The 20498-nt window shown below is 38.9% G+C and overlaps 1 protein-coding gene across 1 annotated transcript in view; it reads left to right on the top strand.

Annotated features, from left to right (window-relative positions):
- LOC136867114 (E3 ubiquitin-protein ligase rfwd3.L) overlaps positions 1-20498 on the top strand; it is a 66645-nt gene that overhangs the window by 25391 nt on the left and 20756 nt on the right. Inside the window, exons 2-3 of the mRNA XM_067144221.2 lie at positions 8150-8238; positions 8321-8534. Of these exons, the coding sequence (XP_067000322.1) occupies positions 8150-8238; positions 8321-8534 (303 nt within the window). The remainder of the gene's footprint in view (positions 1-8149; positions 8239-8320; positions 8535-20498) is intronic.

The raw sequence follows: 20498 nt of genomic DNA, 5'->3' as shown, positions 1-20498 counted from the left end.
TCAGTAAGCATTCCCATACGTTTTCTCTTAACTGTATCATAAGCTTTTTCCAAATCCAAAAATACGGACATGATTTCCGTCTGGTGAACGTGGAGGCATGTCAATATCTGCCCTTCGATCAATCACTTTTCTTTGGAAAGTTTTGTTAAAATAATCACGGGCCGCAGTGGCATAATATTGTGGTACCCCATTGTGTTGAAAGTAAATTTCTTGAAAGTTTTCAGAACACGTCATAAGTCCTGGTACCACGTAATTCTGAAGCATATCCAAATACTTATCCCCTATCACTGTTCCATCAACAAAATATGGTCCAAGTACACCAAATGATGATATTGCCCCCCCCCAGACATTCACACCAGGTTAATTTAGTTGTTCTTCTCAGTATACCAGTAAGTGCAGTTATGTCTGTTAACTTTATTTATTTATTTATTTATTTATTTATTTATTCACGAAGCACAAGATACAGCTACACTGAGCAAATTTCACTTGCACTGTCAACAGACTATTTAACAAACGTAAACTTTCATAATAAAATATAACAAACATAACAAAATATAACAAGATCAGGTACACATTCTACTAATAACTGTCCAAATCGAAAACCATGAGAATGTCCATGTTCATAGCCAAGTCGTCGTGGGTCAAGATGGCGGTATAATCCCTTCACATCAACTTATCTTTAAGATACTGTTTACACACCTCTCGAATACACTTTTATTTGATGCTATATCAAGCTCTTGTCTCCTATTAATATTGTTAAAGAGTGTTGGGAGGCGGATTAGGAAAGATCGTTGAAGTATTGAGTGCTGAGTGTGGGGAATGTGGAGAAGGTCTTTGGTTCTGGTGGAGCGGGAAGGAACGCGGAGAGAGAAGAGAGAAACAAGATGTTCCGAGCGGTAATGTCCATTTAAGATCTCGTGGAGGAAACTCAGGTCAGCTACCTGTCGCCTGATGTGCAGCGGTGACACATTAATTGCCATTAATATCTGCTGCGTAGACAGATTTCTGAGCTTGGGGTTTCTGTTCCTTACAATTGCAGCAAAGAAGGACACTGCTCTGTCTAACTGCTTGGTATTGGAGGGGGCGGCTGTTGTCCAAATCGGAGAGCAGTAGTTTAAGAGAGGTTGAACGATCATGAGGAAGAAGTGGCGAAGAGCAACGGGGTCAGAAATTTCTGTGAAGCGATAGAGAATGCCTAGTAATTTCATAGCCTTGGTTGTATATGTTTCTATATGGGTCTTAAATTGTAATTTTGTATCGAATATTACACCTAGGTCACGCTGTTGCGTAACCACGGTGATGGGCTTGTCGAGTAGGTAATATGATGTCGGTAGAGAAGATTTACGCAGTGTTATGGTCATGTGGCTGCATTTTTGTGGATTGGGGATAAGTTTCCAAGTACGGCACCAGTTCGAGAGGGCATTAAGCGATGACTGTAGCAGAGCTGCATCTGCTGGATTCCTGATCTCCCTAAATATCTTGCAGTCATCAGCAAAGAGTAGGGTATTCGCTGTTTTGTTGAGTTCGGACGGCAGATCGTCCATAAACAAAGAAAACAGCAAGGGGCCAAGAGTACTGCCTTGTGGGACACCGGAGGTGACTGGTAACCATGAGGATGAAGTGCCTGATATTACCACTCTCTGCCAACGGTTATGTAGGAAGCCAGCAAGAAGGGTCAGTAGACTGCCATGTATATTAAATCGTTCGGAGAGTTTATGGAGCAACAGAGTATGGTCAAAAGAATCGAAAGCTTTCGAAATGTCTACGTAGCAGATATCCAGCTGTGATTTAGCTGCAATGGCGTGTGATGCAAAGCTATGCAGAGTGGCCAGGTTTGTTAGACAAGAGCCACCTGGTAGGAAAACCATGCTGCTTGGTTGAGATATACGGCAAAGTGAATGCGAGGAGACGCTGGTGTATAATTTTTTCAAAGATAAAGGATAGTGTGGGGAGAATAGAGATTGGTCGGTAAGATGAAACATTAAATTTGTTGCCTGATTTGAGAAGTGGAACAATATTTGCCTCTTTCCAGGTAATAGGAAAATAGCCCGCGGCAAAACATCTGTTAAATAATTTAGAGAGAGGGACGCAAAGAGTGCTGGCAGTATTTTTTAGGAAAAGAGGACCTATAGTGTCGGCACCGGTAGCTTTGTTGGTACGAAGAGTTTGAAGAAGGTTATGAACTTCACTTGGTGTGGTAGTAATGCTTGATAGGGTTCTGTTTGAAGCTGTACCAACGGGAGGGAGCTGTTGGTTTTGTAACGGAGGGGAGAAGTTGGAGAAGAAATACCTGTTGAACAGTTCATTGCGATCGGCGCCATCTGCTGTTGTATCGTTGTGGTTCACGCTGACAGGAATCCGCTCCGTCCTTCTCCGTGTGTTGATGAGACTCCAGTAGCGCTTGGGATTGCTGCGGAAATTTTCAGTGACAGTGTCTACGTGTGTTTTGTAGTCTCTTCTGACCATAAACCTCGCGTGGCGGCGGATTTTAACGAAGGTATTGTGAGTGTGTGGGTTAGGGAAGTCTTTCCACAGGCGCCAAGCTCTCTTCTTATTAAATAATATCAGTCTGGTCTCTTGTGATATCCAGTGTTGATGTTTGCTAGTAGTATCCCGTTGTGCAGGTACGAAGTCTTTAATTGCAACTTACAGCCAGTCGTACAGCAGGTCAAGAGCCGATTCGATATCAGCTATTTCGAGCAGACTCCAGGGAAGGCATTCCAGGGCACGACACATTGCAGGCCAGTCGGCACGGCGCCAGATGTAGGTCCGCTTAACTTAAAATTGGCCTCCTCAGACCACACAATTTTATTTAATAGGTTAGGATAATGTTTTTGTTGGTGTAGCATCAGTTCACAAAACTGAAGACGTCGATCTGGATCATCTTCAACTAACCCATGTCGTAAACGTGGAATGTAAACTTTAAACTTGTGTTTGTGTAACATTCTTTGCAATGACCTTCGCGATAAATCCAGCTCAGTTGCTAATCACCTGGTTGATTTTCGCAGACTTTGGGTTACAGCTGAACATACACGCAATTCAATTTCCTCACTTGTGACTGTTCTTGGGCTGCCAGATCGTGGTGCATCCGTAACAGATCTATGCTCTTCAAATCTATTCCGTATGTCATACACTGTTTGTCTAGAAGGTGGTTTTGATCTAAAGTGTTGTCCCCATTCATTAACAACTGCAGTAGCACCAGTTTTATAAAATGTTTTTAACGCGAAAATCCTTTCTTTTTCTTTAACATCATGATAATTCGGAAAACTACAACTCTAAACCTGTCTCACTGATCACGCTTTAACAATGCACTAGTTTGATTATCGTATTTCTTTTGTTTGTCGTAGCATTGTATACCAACTTGACAAAGCGTAATCATCACCATTTGGTAATAACTACTTAACGGGTTAAAACTACCTACTTTTTTTTTTTTTTTTTTTTTTTTGCTGCTTGCTTTACGTCGCACCGACACAGATGGGCCTTATGGCGACGATGGGACAGGGAAGGGCTAGGAGTGGGAAGGAAGCGGTCGTGGCCTTAATTAAGGTACAGTCCCAGCATTTGCTTGGTGTGAAAATGGGAAACCACGGAAAACCATTTTCAGGGCTGCTGACAGTGGGGTTCGAACCTACTATCTCCCGAATACTGGATACTGGCCGCACTTAAGCGACTGCATCTATCGAGCTTGGCAAAACTTCCTTCTGTACTATGTCTTGCTGTTACTTTTGTTTTCTTTTAACTAACTGTCCACTGAATTTGCGTCACCCTGTGTGTGTATATATATATATATTGAACCCTTTAGGTCCATATAGAGGGATACCTACCTTTCTTACCTATCAGCAAAGTTCATGAGATCTGTCTCTTGGGTCGTATCGGGTTCTTCGTCACTTGCTGAGGTAAAGGTAGGGTTCAGTAATTCTAATCTATCTACTGGAATGAAAGGTCTGTTTAAAAGATTCCTATTTATTCAGGAAAATTCTGAAGCAATCTGATATGTCAACGGTATCATAGAAGTCAATTGTGTCCACTGGACACCACAATCATTTTTACATAAATGTCAGAACACTTGTGTTAGACTTTAACGTAACTGCCTGATGGGCATTCTTACTAGAAACCATTGTCTCAGTTATTAATTATTTAAGAAAGGAAAGTCTGGAAATCCTAAAATTTGGCTTCCATGTGAGACCACATGCACCATCATAGTGATTCGTTATGGTCCAGCCCTCGTAACACGAACTCTGGACTCTGGGTATTATTAAGGCAGTCCAATTGGTGTGTGCCACACAGTGGTTCTACGGCATGGACCCTTAATTGAATCGATGTGACCTGCGTCTATGTCATGGACCGACATCTAAACTTCTAAGTTACTTTAAAGTCATTGTGGATGATGACCGCAAGGAAAATGATGCTACAATGGCATATGGCCCTAATCTAAGTCACTGAGGTTGATGACCCCCTGACCATCCAAGTTTCTAGGCTGAAGGCTAAACACAATTAAGTTACATCGGTTGATGACCAAAGTTTCCACTTTACTATCCCAGCACATTCACTGCTCAATCAATCAAAGTTCAATAATTACAACAATAGCAATGCTCACAAACTTTGTGGCAGTGAAATCCATTTCCTTCGGATATGTCCCTTTAATTGTTACTTTATATTTAAATATTCCCCCAGAAAAACAAACTAAAATTTCCAGAATGCATCTCCAAGTTATTCGCTTGATTAAAGTTATTTCAAATGAGGTTTCACTGAATTTAATAATTAAATAAATGATTTAACGAAATGTTAAAGAACCGTAAATTTTATCTCCGCGGACTCTGGTTTCTTCACAAATTCCTACGCAGCTGTGATGTGAATTCAATCTAATGATGTTTGTCTGGCTGGAAAAGAAATGTTACATAATTCATGTCCAGTTATATATCTTGTCTCATGATTTCACACTTTAAAATCTAATCTAGTCCTAACCGTTATTAACACTTGGATATCCTAATAATCTACGTACAAACCAAACAACTCGCCATATAATTACGATGTCATATCTCGTCATACCATTTATGAATTTTGCACACCCCTCACAGACAAACCAATCATCACGACCATCGCTCCATATTTTGGACACCCTGAATTTGGTTACTCTGTTCCTTATACTCGAAGTTCATGGTTTCAAATGTTCAATACGTCCCCAATTAAACAAATTTTACAGTATTTCACAATACTCAGATCATTACTGGCTATGAATTTCAACTAAATCCAGCATTTTAACGTTTTCCCCGGCCGAGAATACAGTACAATCTCAATTCCACGCCTGTCCCGTTATCACAGCTGAGGCCTCTCGTCCCCAAGTTCGCTTGGCAGTTACATGAAACACCTGGTTTATTCCAGTCGACTGGCTTCTCAAAATGCTCTCTTTAAACTCTGCCGACAAAATTAAACAAATACGATATTCTAACCAACAAAATGCACAGATTAAGCTTCAAGATGCCCACACTAATTATACGCGTCGCCAATTAATACCGCTGTGGATTTCTATGTATTTCTTTCCATTCCCAACATTATAAAATATACCTCGGGCTATCGTGTCCCGGCTTCAATGACAGGACTCTAACCTGATTCGCACATCTCATCTCAACTCATATAAAACATTCCTCGGGCTGTCATGTCCCGGCTTCAATGACAGGTCCAACCTGATTCACAAATCTCATATCAACAAAACTAACCTCTGTTTCCCAGCTCCACAATTATCATCGACAAAGAACTGGAATAAAATCCTCACTAGAAATCTCGACGTCTAATATCGCACAATGCATTAATCATGAATAACTTCGCATAAAGGATATCGTATTTAATAACTTGATTTTTACTAGAAATGACTGAAACATTCTACTAGATCTTTTTATTGTCAGTCAGACACAGTTTAAAATGGGCCTAGAAAAACGTTTCTCTCCGTGACCAAATTCATCACCCTAGATTCTCACCCGACAGCGCGCTTCCACTCGATTGAAAATGAGTGACCATGGATTCCTACCTTATTAACGTCAAATTGCAGACAGAAAAATTTTACGTCGACTGAACATCTTAATTTGGCATCACAAAATATAGGCAGTACACTCACACGGATGACGATCTACATTGGACGTGATATCACTTCGAAACCCTATTCAATAACTTTTACAACATTATACGGCACTCGCAAGACTTCAAAATTTTTATCCAAGTGGAAAATAAAACAAATGACTCTTTTAGTCTTACTCTCACATTTACAAAACTTAGTAGGGGTGACCGCTGCGTCGTATATCCCCATTCAAATACACTTTTAGAGATCATGAGACAAGATATAAGAGGTAGTAAGATGGAAAGTCACCTACCTCATGTAGTCACACCATTGTTCGTCATAGGGCTCACTTGCGACCCTGGCATTTTATTTAGCCATTTTTACATTCATAGCTTTACAGTTCATTATTAATTTTCTTCAGGTTTCCTGGAATAAAGCATAAAAAAAAAGAAAATACCCTTCACTTGTTTGCTGAGCGCATACGATGGACTATAATTATTTCCGCACATGAATTACTTAATCACATTAGAATTTATTTATTACTTTGACCGTCCTATCTGGTACAATTATTTCACTCAAGAAAACTATCTCCTCATGGAGTCAAGACCTATCCACAATGGCTAAAATCTGCCGTTGAACTCAGTCTACTTTTGTTGTTTGATTTCGCAGAGCAGCTCAACAATTTTTCGTCCGCTTAGTATCACAAATGCTGGAGAAGGAGACTTCGTCATGGCGTCCCTTCATATTTATATCAGTTACCCCCTCTCTTCGGATATCTCCCTTTGCCGCCAAGAAAATTTCTATAGATTTTCTGACTTAACTAAACTGTAATTTCAAGAGTTTTGAAAGTGACTACATGCTTGCTACATTTCTGGCGGTGGTGTTCATGGACATTTAAAATGTATACGGGTTTGATTTGTGAGATGATTGACCTCCTTTGATAGGCACTATATTTTTTGACTTGGCTTGGATCACGCCATGTACACGCGCTTTGAAATAGTTCATAAAAATGACTTGAGATTCTTCCGCCGTCGACACGCGTGGCTGACGTCACGTATCCCAGAGCGTGGGACCGAAGGTAATCACCCCCTCGTCACGTGTCAAATCCATGCTATCAAGAATCCAACTTTTAGTTTAATTGTTAATTTATACATAATGTTCTTAGGGCACAAAAGTCATGGGTTCAATATAGATAGATATAGATAGAGGTATATTAGGCCTAATAAATTTGATCATACTATAAACAAGTCTCAGTAGGTAATACAATATTGGGGCATGGTTGGAATATCCTCCCAAGATAGAAGTGAAGAGCAAGCTCGATAGCTGCAGTCGCTTAAGTGCGGCCAGTGTCTGGTATTCGGGAGATAGTGGGTTCGAACCCCACTGTTTGCAGCCCTGAAGATGGTTTTCCGTGGTTTCCCATTTTCCTACCAATCAAATGCTGGGGCTGTACCTTAATTAAGGCCACGGCCACTTCCTTCCCATTCCAAGCCCTTTCCTGTCCCATCGTCGCCATAAAACCTACCTGTGTCGGTGCGACGTGAAGCAACTTTCATGAAAAAAAAAAGGAAGTGAAGAGGAAATTGAATCACAGGTTTGTTTTTTAAATATGAAGAGATTAGTGTTTGTGCCGATGGTACTTTGTGAGAAAGAAGTGAGTTTGCAGACAAAATTATACTTGCAGGGTTTAAAGGAAAAGCTGAAGGGGTCTTGTATAATCCGTAGGTAAAATATGAAAGTACCATGAATGATTACTGGAACATGCAAGTGCATATAAAGGCAGAACAGTACTTATAATGAAGAGACTTTAGCAAGTTAGTGATTAAAGTATTGAAAACAAAATGCACCGTAAATTGCACTACGGCACATCCTGCGCAGAACCGTAATTTTTTCTTGTTATTTCTGTGTATTTCTGGTTAGTTCTGCTTCATCCTGGTTATTACAGTAAATGACTTTTAAGAAGGTGGTTTTCTTCCTCTCCTGGAAATCGGCAGGAGGCCTTCTTGCCCCTTTTGAAGGATTATTCTTGTTGATGGGTATTTTTTATTTATCTTAATTATACTGTATACACATTTTTATGTTTTTTTCATGTTTCAGATTTTGAAGATGAAGATGGTGGTCAGGAAGAAGCAATGGAAATAGTGAATTCTCCTCCAAGTAGAGAAAGAGTTCCAGCCTCTTCAGTTGTAAGAATATCCTTCAATTTGCAAGTAATAAAATTAGTCTGTATTGTTGGGGAAAAATTAAATTTTATTTTTGTTTTTATAGGACCCTTCTGATCAAGGTCAGGCTAGTACTTCCCAAAGTGCACCTGTTGAGAGAGCAAACCAAAGTGATGAACCCTCTGAGGAACCAGGTGAAGTAGCTGAACGTTTGGAGGAACCTGGACAAATTATCAGGAATGGTGATGAGCCTGGTGAAGTATGCGAGCTTCTTGAACCAGGGGAGTTGGCTATCCCAGACCAAAAAAGGAACAGAGAAGGTACACTGTCTTGTTTTTTATCATGTGTTGAGAAATTTAATGTACTTCATGGGTAAGGAACAGATACAGTAGAGTCCCATTAACCCGCCAGTGGTTGCTATATGAGAAAAATGCTCACGGTCATTGAAAATCATCTGCTCTTTTATACAGCATGTAGTTTTGAACTTGAGCCCTGATGTACCTTTGCACTGCAGTTTAGAGAGAAGGACGGATGCATTGAAACGCACATCTGTGACCTTGGGAAGGGACAGGGAGGTATTAATTATCAATGACCGTCAAGGTTGAGCATTTTGCTTCACGCTTGACCAGTCACATTAGCGCAAATTTCTGTGTGTGTTATAGTTTCACTGTTGTTGTATGTTGTTTCATAGTTGAAACAGTTCTTTGCAACTTATTATATTAATTTGCTGTGTAATTAGTGCGTGACGATGGCTTCAAGTCATAACATTTTGACCTGGTTTGATGAAATTTCTAGCGATAAACTCAGGGCGAAAACAGTGACTCGGACTGTCAAAGTGAACACAGTGAACATAATACGGATACCGAACAGTCCGAGCCAGAAGAACGTGCTGATGGAACCGTACCTGGAGAGCAATTTGTAGCTGGAGAACAACATATGTTGGAGGTAAAGGAGAATTTCACGTTTAGTGACGATGTTTATATAGGGAAAGATATGGTGACATAGTGGGGCAGACACCTACCAAGAAGAAATCCATGCTCACGTACTTGTGCTGAAAACATAGTGACTCTTCCTCCTTGTGTAAAGGGCATTGCGAAAGACGCACGTACTATTTTAGATGGTTGGGAATTGTTTTTTCCAGATACAGTTATAACTATTTGAGATTTATTACTATATGTAATTTTATTTGTAATTTTATAGTGTTCTTTATAACCACTTGAGATTTATTCTTATGTCCATTTAATGTGTTAATACATTTACGCTTGAAATCGGTTGGTATTTATTATGTAAACACGTCATCATACCGTGAGCATTTTGCTCAACGCGCGACCACTCGCGTTACTTTCATCCTAGCGACCACTGGCGGGTTAATCCAAACTAATTGGGACCAAGCCTCTTTTGTTTTAACCGGAAAATTGTTCCTAGAATGCAGCATTGACCTGTGATGTTTTCAAAAACTGAAGAAAGTGGATATTAAGAACAATGATCTCCCCAGAAATTTTCATCAGCAGGGTGGCAGGAATGAGTAGCCGGGTGGGGAATTCTATTTAAAAAATGAATATGATAAAATCTCAATGTACCCCCCTCAGACAGGCAGTAGCATAGCCAGGATTTCAGTTTGGGGGGGGGGGGGGGCATTCATCCAAAATTTTATTTTGATAGGTGTCCAGACTTCCAGAGTTTAGATGGTATAGAATACCTAAAAAGGAAATGAGTGTCCTTGGATCCAAGTAAGATTGGTGGATTCGTGCAGATTCCAGAAGCTAATAATAATACAGTATTACCACACATTTATGTTCCCTGCTTTTACAACATTTTTTTGTTGCTCCCCTAAGATTTCCTATGCTCACAATGTATTAAAATCCTCAAATTTACGTTTGCGACATTTTATGCTTTCCGCCATTTACAGGTCATTCGAGAGGAAAAATTTGAGGTAAAATGGCGTTGCAACTAACTTAAAATGCTTTGAGTAACCATGGCAAAACGACCAAATCAAACAACCATGGTCTATAATAAATTTTGCTATTTGCTTTACGTCGCACTGACACAGATAGGTCTTATGGTGACGATTGGACAGAAAAGGTCTAGGAATGGGAAGGAAGCAGCCGTGGCCTTAATTAAGGTACAGCCCTAGCATGTGCTTGGTGTGAAAATGGGAAACCACGGAAAACCATCTTCAGGGCTGCCGACAGTGGGGTTGGAACCCACTATCTCCAGGATGTGAGCTCACAGCTGCGTGTTCCTAACCACACGACCAACTCGCCCGGTGGTCTGTAATAACTCTTAGAACTCTCAGTATTGAACTTCCACTTAACCAACGCAGTGCATTCTTTGATAACAGGTGTTTTCCACAATGTCCTAAACCTTATTTTCAAATCCGACAACGATAAAGTGCCCATTAAACCTTCAAGGAGAAGAAGAAATCCGGCAACAGGTTGAATTAACAAAACCGCAACAGAGGAGGAGGAGAAGAAGAAGAAGAAGAAGAAGATATGTGTTTGCTTTATTTCTAAGTACAGTATAAGCTACAAGAAGGAGATGTTATCAAGTGATTCAGTGTTTGTCTTGCCCGATTTTGTTATTTTACGGTTATTGTTTTACACTTGTGTTTGTTGTTGGAGTTGTTAAAGTTATTGTTGCTGGTTCGTCACATTTACTTTTTTTGTTCTTGTTATACGAGTCAAATGGTCAGAGTGAATTGCCGCGATCTTCATTTCCCGTCGTGTGTATTTGTTAATCCTTCTTTGTTATTGTTTTCCTGCTAATAATGTAAATAAAGAAGAAAAGAAAATCTTTCACTATGGATGAGAAAGTTTGAATATTAGAAAAGGTTGAATCGTACCGCGGAACACATGTTTCATTGGCACGCGATTTGCAGCTTCCTGTATCCACGCTGAATACAATTGTGAAAAACAGAGGAAGCAGTACATCAAGTGCTTCAGAATGCAGACCAAACTCCAAGAAAAGGAAGTATGCATCTTACTGCAAATACGAGAAAATGGAAAAATCGTAAAAAGTTGGTTTGAAACTTCAAGAGCCACAGGCATTCCAATTGATGGTGTGCTCTTAAGGGAAAAGGCGCTTAAAGTGGCAAACATTCTTGGCATTGAAAATTTCAGCGCGTCCAATTGCTGGATCGACCGATTTAGGAAAAGGTATAACCTAACCTATAAAACTGTTTGTGGGGAATCTAATGCAGTTAGTGATGAAACTGTGGAAGAGCGGATCGATAGAAGATTGCAGGAGCTGACCAAGGATTACGAACCCAGGAACATTTTAAACCTAGATGAAACTGGACTGTTTTTCAGTGTGTTGCCCAGCAAGACTTTGGCATTCAAAGGAGATAAATGCCATGGTGGGAAACACAGCAAGATGAGGCTCACAGTGATGTTGGGAGCCAATGCTGATGGCTCTGAGATGCTCCAGCCCTATGTGATAGGGAAATCTAAAAAGCCTCGTTGCTTCAAGAATGTGCACTCATTACCTACTGCCTATGATGCCAACCACAAAGCTCGGATGACCTCAGATCTTTTCCGACAGCAGTTAATTGCTCTGGTCTCAAAAATGGGTGCGCAAAGTAGGAAGATCCCTTCTTTTCATTGACCGTTGTCCTGCACATCCTGTGGATATTAATTTGAGGAATGTGCAGTTAGAATTCCTGCCTGCTAACTGCACAAGCAAGCCATAACCTATGGATTTTGGTGTTATTAACTCCTTTAAGTCACTTTATAGGAAGAACCTGGTGCAGCGAATTTTATTCCTTATCGATGCTGGAAAGGATCCATCATCATTGCAAAGTCTTTTAAAGCCGTGAAGCAGACTACCATCTCAAATTGTTTCTTGAAAGCAGGATTTTTTAAGAATCATGCCGAATCTCAGCTGCAAGAAGAAGAAGAAGGCCTGCTATCTGATGTATAGAGGATGTTGCAGTCAGACTGAACTACTGAAAATTTTCTTCGGGTAGATGATTCAATGATCACTGCAGAGGAAAGAAGTGTGGAGGAGTTGGTTGCTGAGCAAACAGCAGCTGAGTCTCCCACCAGTGACAGTGATGAAGCAGAGGAAGACAGTGAAGAGATGCCTACCAGTGCTGATGCAAGTGCAGAAGTGGATGTTTTAGGCAGGTATCTGTCATCTGTAGAGGGGGGTAAAAATAAGCATCTGCCATGTGTAGGTAACTGCATGTTATTGTGGTGGAGGATAGTGTTATGTGTGGTGTGTGAGTTGCAGGAATGTTGGGGACAGCACAAACACCCAGCCCCCGGGCTATTCGTATTAACCAATTAAGGTTAAAATTCCTGACCCGGCCGGGAATTGAACCCGGGACCCTCCGAACCGAAGGCCAGTACGCTGAATATTCGGCCAACGAGTCGGACAGTAAATACGGTAATATTGTTATAATAATGGTCATGTGATAGGCTATAAAGAAGTAACATTTTATACAAATAATGTGGTGAAGAAATACATACACAATATATATAGAGAATGTAAGGTGTAGGGCAGGGATGGCAAACCTATGCCACGTGTGTTACTAGGTGACACGCAAACACGATTTCGGTGGCATGCCACATGAACATAGTAATGTTTTAATATCTGTCTCGTACCACAGACAATACCGTACATATCTTTTAGTGTTTCACATGTAAGAAATAAATATCGAAAATCAAAATACTAGTTCCATCCGGACGTGCAATATAGCAACACTGCTACACTGATAGGTCCGATAGTCAAGTGAGATAAAAATCAATAAGCACTCCCACTAAGCCGATAAACATATCACATCCCTCCTCCTCTCCGAACGCAAACAACTCCTCCCCATGTGCCAACCATAAGCCTATAGCCCCGCCTTCTCAAGTCCACTCCCCACCACCAAGGCGACACACTTACAGTACGGGGAGCAGAACATTGGCAACTTTCTGAACTTAGGAATGAAACATTCTTAGCTTTTACACACACATTGACTGCAGTTGTTCAGTTATGCAGATATATTTTCAACAAATATAAATGGTCCTATATTCTGACAGGTAAGCTACAGACAGACAGTCTAGAGGGCAGATTCGGAGCGTACAGAAGTTTAAGTGGCTGCACATATAATGTCTCAGTAGAATAAGTGCTAGAATCTGAACGAAGACTCAAGGTGATAAGTTTGTTAAAACATTCTGCAAAGTTAGGGGAATTTACTCTCAAGGATCTGACAGTTACTTTCAGCCAAGATAAAGTAGTTCATAACTTGGACAAATTTCAGTCTGCCTTGGAAGAAACACCTTTAGTGTCAGTTTCTCTTGAGATACTAAAAATTATTGTATGTATTGCAAGTTACAAGAGCAGTGAAGCACAGTGAAGCACATTGAATATTGTTCAACAGAAGAAGATGATCTTATGACACTTCAACAGTTCTCATAAGTTGTTATTTAATTGTTCAACATAGTTTCTCAAGTATAATTACAACATGAAAGCAACGTCCTTTTTTGCTAGGCACAGTATCAACATAGAATATTGCTCAATGTAATAAGATGTCTAATGACATTTCAACAGCCTCATCAAGTTGTTCTCTAATAAAGTTCAACATAGATGCTCAAGTAGAACTACGACATAAATATAACGTCTTTCTGGGCCATTTTACAAACTAAAATTTTAGAACTTATTCAATATCTTTTGAATAAGACTCAAGTATACATACCAAGGTCCAATATTACGTAAAAATGGCACAGTGTTGGAATGCATTTCCTTTCTAAGTTTTTATACAGTTTATTTTTTCTTTGCTCTCTATTCACTTTCATCATTTGTAAACAATATTTTATACTTTCATTCACATTCAACATTGACCATGGCTCAAGGCCATCAACATTGTTAAATCCACTTGTACCTAAATCAAGTTACTCATGTAATGACGGTTTTTTTAAGTGAAGTTTTTTAATTTACTCAATTTTGTAGTATATTTTATATTTTAAAAATTGAGTACCTGATATGGTTTGAGATAATGCTGTGGCTGATCTTATTTTAATGAGGATTTAACTCTAATTTAAATATTGAGTTGTATCGAACAGGTGGAAGAAAAATAAATTTCTCATATTTTTCATATTCTCAGTTTTTCAGTGAGCTGTCTAAGAACGCAGATATGATCTACTGTTGACCGCCCCGACCGGAAATCTCCTTGGTATTCACCTCTTACTGATTTTGCCAAGGTTTGAATAAGGCAGTTAGATTCTTTCATTTCAGTTTAAAAAAGTAAAATAATGTTTTTCAAACTTCGGTTCAGATTTACTCATTGCAATATCCATTTTCTAACTATTTGCAGGCCCACGATTAGTATTTAATTTTATGTAAGGCGCAGTTCATGAGAACTTTAATTTATTATTTACAGCTATCTCATGCAAACTTTAATTTATGAAATGAAAAATTTACCTTTGGATATTTGGGCATTTCAGTAGTTTATCATGGTGTGGAAAATTCTGAAGCAGTCAGGGATGCACAAAGCTACGAGACATTTACTGCATTCATAACGGCTGTTGCTTCACTTCTGTGCTCTTCACATCACACACTGTCTGGATGGGGTCTTCTTTACGGGGTTGGGTGGAATAAATATGACAAAATGGGCTCACTTTGCAGCCTGCAATCTCATTGGGGCAACACCTTGTGGTCTGCCTCTCCTAAGGTACTCGGGTAAAGTTATAGTTTCTATTGTTTGTTCAGCCAGTTTGATTCTGAATTCAATAAAATGTATTTTTCTACCAGTGATTTTCTTTAGGAGAACATAAATGTTGTATATTGACACATCCATGAGATAGAAAAAAAAAAGCTTTTTATACTCGCTGGTATACCTCTTCATAATCGGAAAACATGAAAGTTGTTGGTCTTGTCTGTCTATTCCATTCATGAAGTAGTTTTAGTCAATTACTGTCTTAGGTTTGATAACAACTGCTTTGGTTTTTCTGTTTATTTTGCCTGTTTGAGTCATTTCGGCATCCTCATGGTAAGTTAATAACATGGTTACAGCGTACCTATCCATCCACTGTAGAGCCATCAGATTGTATAAACACCTAATGAGAGTTTCTCCTTTCTTCATTTTGCTTTTTTTTTTTTTAATCATCTGGCCTATTTTTTGTAGTAACTTTAACAATACCTACAGTATTTGTTTTATTTTCCACTAGCCTCATAAAAAGGAAAGGTGAGGTATACCAGTTATCTACAGAAACAGTATGTCCCTTGCCTAGGTAAGGTTCCACGAGTTCCATAACCACAGCCTCGCTTGTTGGCGTTTCAGTAGATGTTCCGTGTGGTTTCTTCCCAGTATACAGTAGACATCAAACCCTAAGCAGTACCCACTAGCAGATTCACAGATTGTTGCAATTCTCGATACCGAAACAAGCTTTCTTTTGAGGGCCGAACGGAGTATAACAAAGATGGCCCCTGAATTTTACAAGGCTTTCATCTACTGCTATATTCTCCTGCAGGTAATATGTGGCCCTGAAACTTCATTGAAAGTGACTGATGACTGGCTGGAGTTTAGATAATCTGTTAGCAGGATCACATTTTTCATTATCTGTAAAGCACGGGAATTTTGAAAGGAGCAAATATCTGCTGAATGGCATAACATCGGAAAAGAAAGGAGAAGAAACTGGTTTGCGAACCAACCAGTAAAATTGAAGGGTGGGTTGTCTCACTTGTCCCAACAGATTACAGAGAGCAAAATACTCCTGAATTTCAGGTGAAGTAGTAGGAAACCATTTACTTTCTGTTTTGGTGTTTGAATCGCTATTGTAATACTGGGTGGCACATACATTTTTTTCATTTGTAACTTATATCCAGAATATTATATTTGTGGGATGATTCTGTATATCAAGTGGTGTGGATTCTGGAGGGATTTACCTTAGTAATATTGGAGCTACACCACTAGTCACAGAAATTGGATTTCTCTGTGGTTTGCTGTCCTGCCCCTCCTTCCAATATTAATTTTTAGTTTCTTAGTGCTACTAGCAGCCCACACTGTAACATTACAGTCATCACTATCACCATCAGAATTTTCTGATTCAGTGTCACTTTTCTCGAATCCACCACTGACACTAAATAATTCTTCACAGTCTGAAGTTTCTGATTCACTTTCATTATCACTGCTGTTCAGAATATTCTACATATCACCACTGGCTAACAACTGGCTTTTATGTGCCATGCTATCTGCACACCTTGGATGGAGACAGACACAACAGGGAATAACTTTTCAACTTTGATTATAATGCGTACTAGTCAGTAATCGAACACAATCACCATTGCGAGAAAGAGCAACTCTTCCTCTTACCAGTGATTATAACATGTCAGTTCCATCTCTTGGCGAGTTTCTGAAATATGTGCTCAAAGCTACTTGTACTCGGGTCGACAGCTGTGAGCTGTTGAGCTAAGTTTCATCCTGCAATAAATCGCACGGCTGAGAGCCGTGAGTATATTCCAGATTATCGGGTTTCAGATTAGTGAGACTCCACTGTATTGTACCTTTCATCGACAATTTGGCCATGTAGGTGGTTTGGGTAGATGATGAAATCAAATTAAAAGTGGCACATTCCCACTTTTAATGAACAGTACTGTACTTGTGACCTACCAATGCCAAGTTCCAGCACTGGAATGACCTAGCCACAGACAGGGGCTACTTCTGCTGTTTAGCATTTATCGATAGGACCAGTATTAATTGGAAATATTTTATAATTAATTTCCAGCCTTTCCATAAACTAGTTGTTCACCCATCGTGAATACAGTTATTTATAGACTGTGTTGTAGTGTCTTCTCCCGTGACCTTAAATACTGATTTTCATTTAATTCTATTCTGCCGTTCCCTCATGATGGGCGTGATGGAAATTTTAAAATTGCATTTTCTTGTTCTAATTTTTAAAAATTCTGACCAAAGTATTTCTACAGGGTGTAATTGAAATATATGAATTTTGTTAAACTGATGGTGGAAGATGGTACTCTAAGCAAACATCTTCAAATATTTTACGTAAATACATACATACATACATGCTTATATACATACATACTTACTCTGCCTGTTTATGCCAGGACTAACTACAGCAGAAACACAAGACACCCTAAGGGGTGATCAGTAAGGGATTGATATGTTCCAAAAGAAAATGGTATGGATCAAAGGAAATGGGCAGATATCGGCAAATAACGAACCATCAGAATATAAATTAATGGTGGATGATTTATTTTTAAAATGTTTGTCATTCTGAGAACTGTGATTGTGTAAGATCACTAAAATTTTAAATTTTACTTTTAATCTTGATGTACATCCAAAAATAAAGCAAATGGGATGGTACATGTTAATAATTTCCTACTGATTCTGACAAAATTTTACATTGAATCATCATTATAGAATTTTGTGAATGTTACATTTTTATTTGTTAAGAGATTGATGCTCATACGCATGTCAAATCATGCCAGAAACTCTGGAACAAGATTTTAAATGTTTAAGTTACATGACTGGTCAATATATATGAGAATACAAAGAAAATTTTAATTTTTAATCTGCACTTAAGTTTGCTTGAGTAATTTTTCCTCCAATTTAACTCGACATTTCAGTGATTATCTATTCAGCATAACCTCAGAATACACGTGACTTTTTCGTGACAAAAGTAAGCAAGTAAAAACAAATTTTTTAAATTAAATCTTTAACCCTGTGTAATGACCTTAACACAATGCCGAAACTTAGAACAATGATGCTAACACACACATCAATAACTTACAATAAAAATAAAAATCACTCAACCTGTGGAAATAACAAAAGGAAATGCATATAATAAATCTCCCGTTACCATTATCTACCAAGGTGAGAAATGCAACTAACTTCGACTGAAAATACTATTTTATAAATGTACAACACGTGTCCACACGTTATTCATCCATTTTATGGAGATGGAATTCTCCCATAAATGATGGCCTGAAACAACAGTAATTAATCCGGTAGAAATAGTCTGGGTAATGGTGACTGCTAAGGTCGTCGATACCTACATCGAACTCAGGTCGTTATCATAATTTATCGAATATTGATGAATTGGGTCGTATCATACAGCTACGATTTTAATATCATTGTGATGACGCTCATCCAGTATGACTAAAGCCTCTGATAATCTCATACATCAATTTTATTTTATAAGAGGATATGTGGTTTACCTCGTGGTTCAAAAATACTTCGTGAAGACGCTACCGTCTATGGTTCTCTCACAAAAACAACTATTCGCAGATATATCAAATGATGATAAATTATCTTTAAATATTCATTCATCATTATACACAACATCGCAGAAAATAGATTGCATGTGCTTCTGATCATAGTGACGCGAAGATTCGCCCCCAAATAGCAAATAGCCATACGCTAAATAAATGTCATAATCCAATACAACATCTCTCTACATGGCACGTGAGAGGGAAAATATAAAAAATAATTCGCAACATCCGTCCAAAATATAACAGATAAAATTACATAAATGACTGGAACCACACAAGAATGTAATAATCAGACAATGTCCTCCCTTAAAAGTAGGAAATCAGATTCAAAAGAAATCTATCAGTATCACTACATTAGATGAGCCTGCTTCCTTATAAAAATGTAGCAAACACTGTTGGTAAAAATATAGGAGAAATAAACTCCGAAGAATAAAAATATTACACGTACACAATCCTCAATATTGTAGTAATTTAATGGAAAAGTAATATTCCTTATAGGTTAGCCAATGGGTGATATTTAAACTAGATACTTGTCTGATGACATGACTTACTTAAACCCGTATAGTCGATGTTGACATACAGTCATCATGCACCTTAAAAATTGCATAATAGTAGATAATACAGACTCAACGTCATATAACACAAGAAAATGGCATGGTAAAGTTACTAAAATCTACTCAAACTACGGTTCAACCAATAATCCCTTCAAGAAGAAAGTTAACTACTTATTACAGCTACATAGAACAGATAATACCCAGTATAAATGAATTGCCAACTTAACTTGGTTATCTTGATGACCCTGGTTTCCTTCTAGGCTGGATTCATGGCATTAGGACGCTGTCGGCATTGGTCCTCCTTTTTAGTGTTGCATCTTGAGCTGGTCGATGTCTTCGGGGCAAACAAATTTCCTAATGCTGGTCTTCATTGCCTCAGCTGGTTACGAACTGGTACCTCTTGAAGTTCACTGAAACTTACACGAAAATATTAGTATGGATTCCCAACTCGTAGTTTCACAGTTGACATGTAATGATACCTACTTTCTTCATGAACACTATTGACGTCTGCTATGAATGTAGATGGTCTGTTAAACTATCGAGAAATAAGACTGTTCTCCTCGTGGTGGCGAGCAACAACTGTCCAAGCCAATAAGAGACCTCCCTGCGTAGTGAGCACTTGAACACCGCATGGCAAGTAAGTAAGTGAGGGAGTCCTTGATTGTGTACACCACCTATATTCTGAGCTCTGACATTCAGCGTACCTCGTGATTCGATTGACGTCCTAAATTCCACTATGTCGTAAATAACATGTCCCATATGAATTAATTGGTTAATTAATTCCATAATTAATTTTATTTCATAATATTATTATTTATACCTTCCTAAAAATGCGTTATCAAATCTTTTATGCACACTTGTTGGGGAATGTTTATTAAGATGTTGAATCTGAAGTTTTGATATTACGAGAAATTTTAAATGTAATGTTTCTCGTGGACGGAGAGTCTAGCAGTATTAATAAATTTTTCCGTCTTTTCTTGCGGTGATAACGCTGTTCTTTACCCCTCAACAGGTTATATAAAAGAAAAAAGAAAGTCACCCCTTTGGGTTTCACCGGCGAACAACTGCGTTGAACACGTAGCGTACAGTCCCATCACATAAAATTCACTGCCAATTACAATAGACCTAAAATGTCACAATACATAATTACATACTGGAACCATACTACCGCGCCGACAAATGACCCACATTGGGCTACAGCCATATGGGACCATATGCCAAGTTGCTAGATGGTATGGGACCTATTTGGTCAAGAGTCAAATGCCACCTCATCTGGAAAGCCAAAAAGGTCTGGTTTTGGTTTCAAACAAATCCATATTACTTTTACAATCCTATCATATGTAATTTACATACAAGAAATTAAACCCCGCATTTACAAGACTACATAATATTTCAAATCAGTGTACTTATCGTCGTTTGTGGATGTCCATGGCTCGAGCCTCGAAGAGGCCCCTGGTGAATGTTTACGCTTGCATGATGCTGGCACGGATCACTGGTTTGAAGTCTCCTCTTGCG

Source organism: Anabrus simplex, chromosome 1 (genome assembly GCF_040414725.1).
Source record: "Anabrus simplex isolate iqAnaSimp1 chromosome 1, ASM4041472v1, whole genome shotgun sequence".
Classification (NCBI taxonomy): Eukaryota; Metazoa; Arthropoda; class Insecta; order Orthoptera; family Tettigoniidae; genus Anabrus; species Anabrus simplex.
The sequence above is the reverse complement of the archived record's forward strand: the minus strand, read 5'-3'. Positions and strand labels throughout refer to the sequence as shown.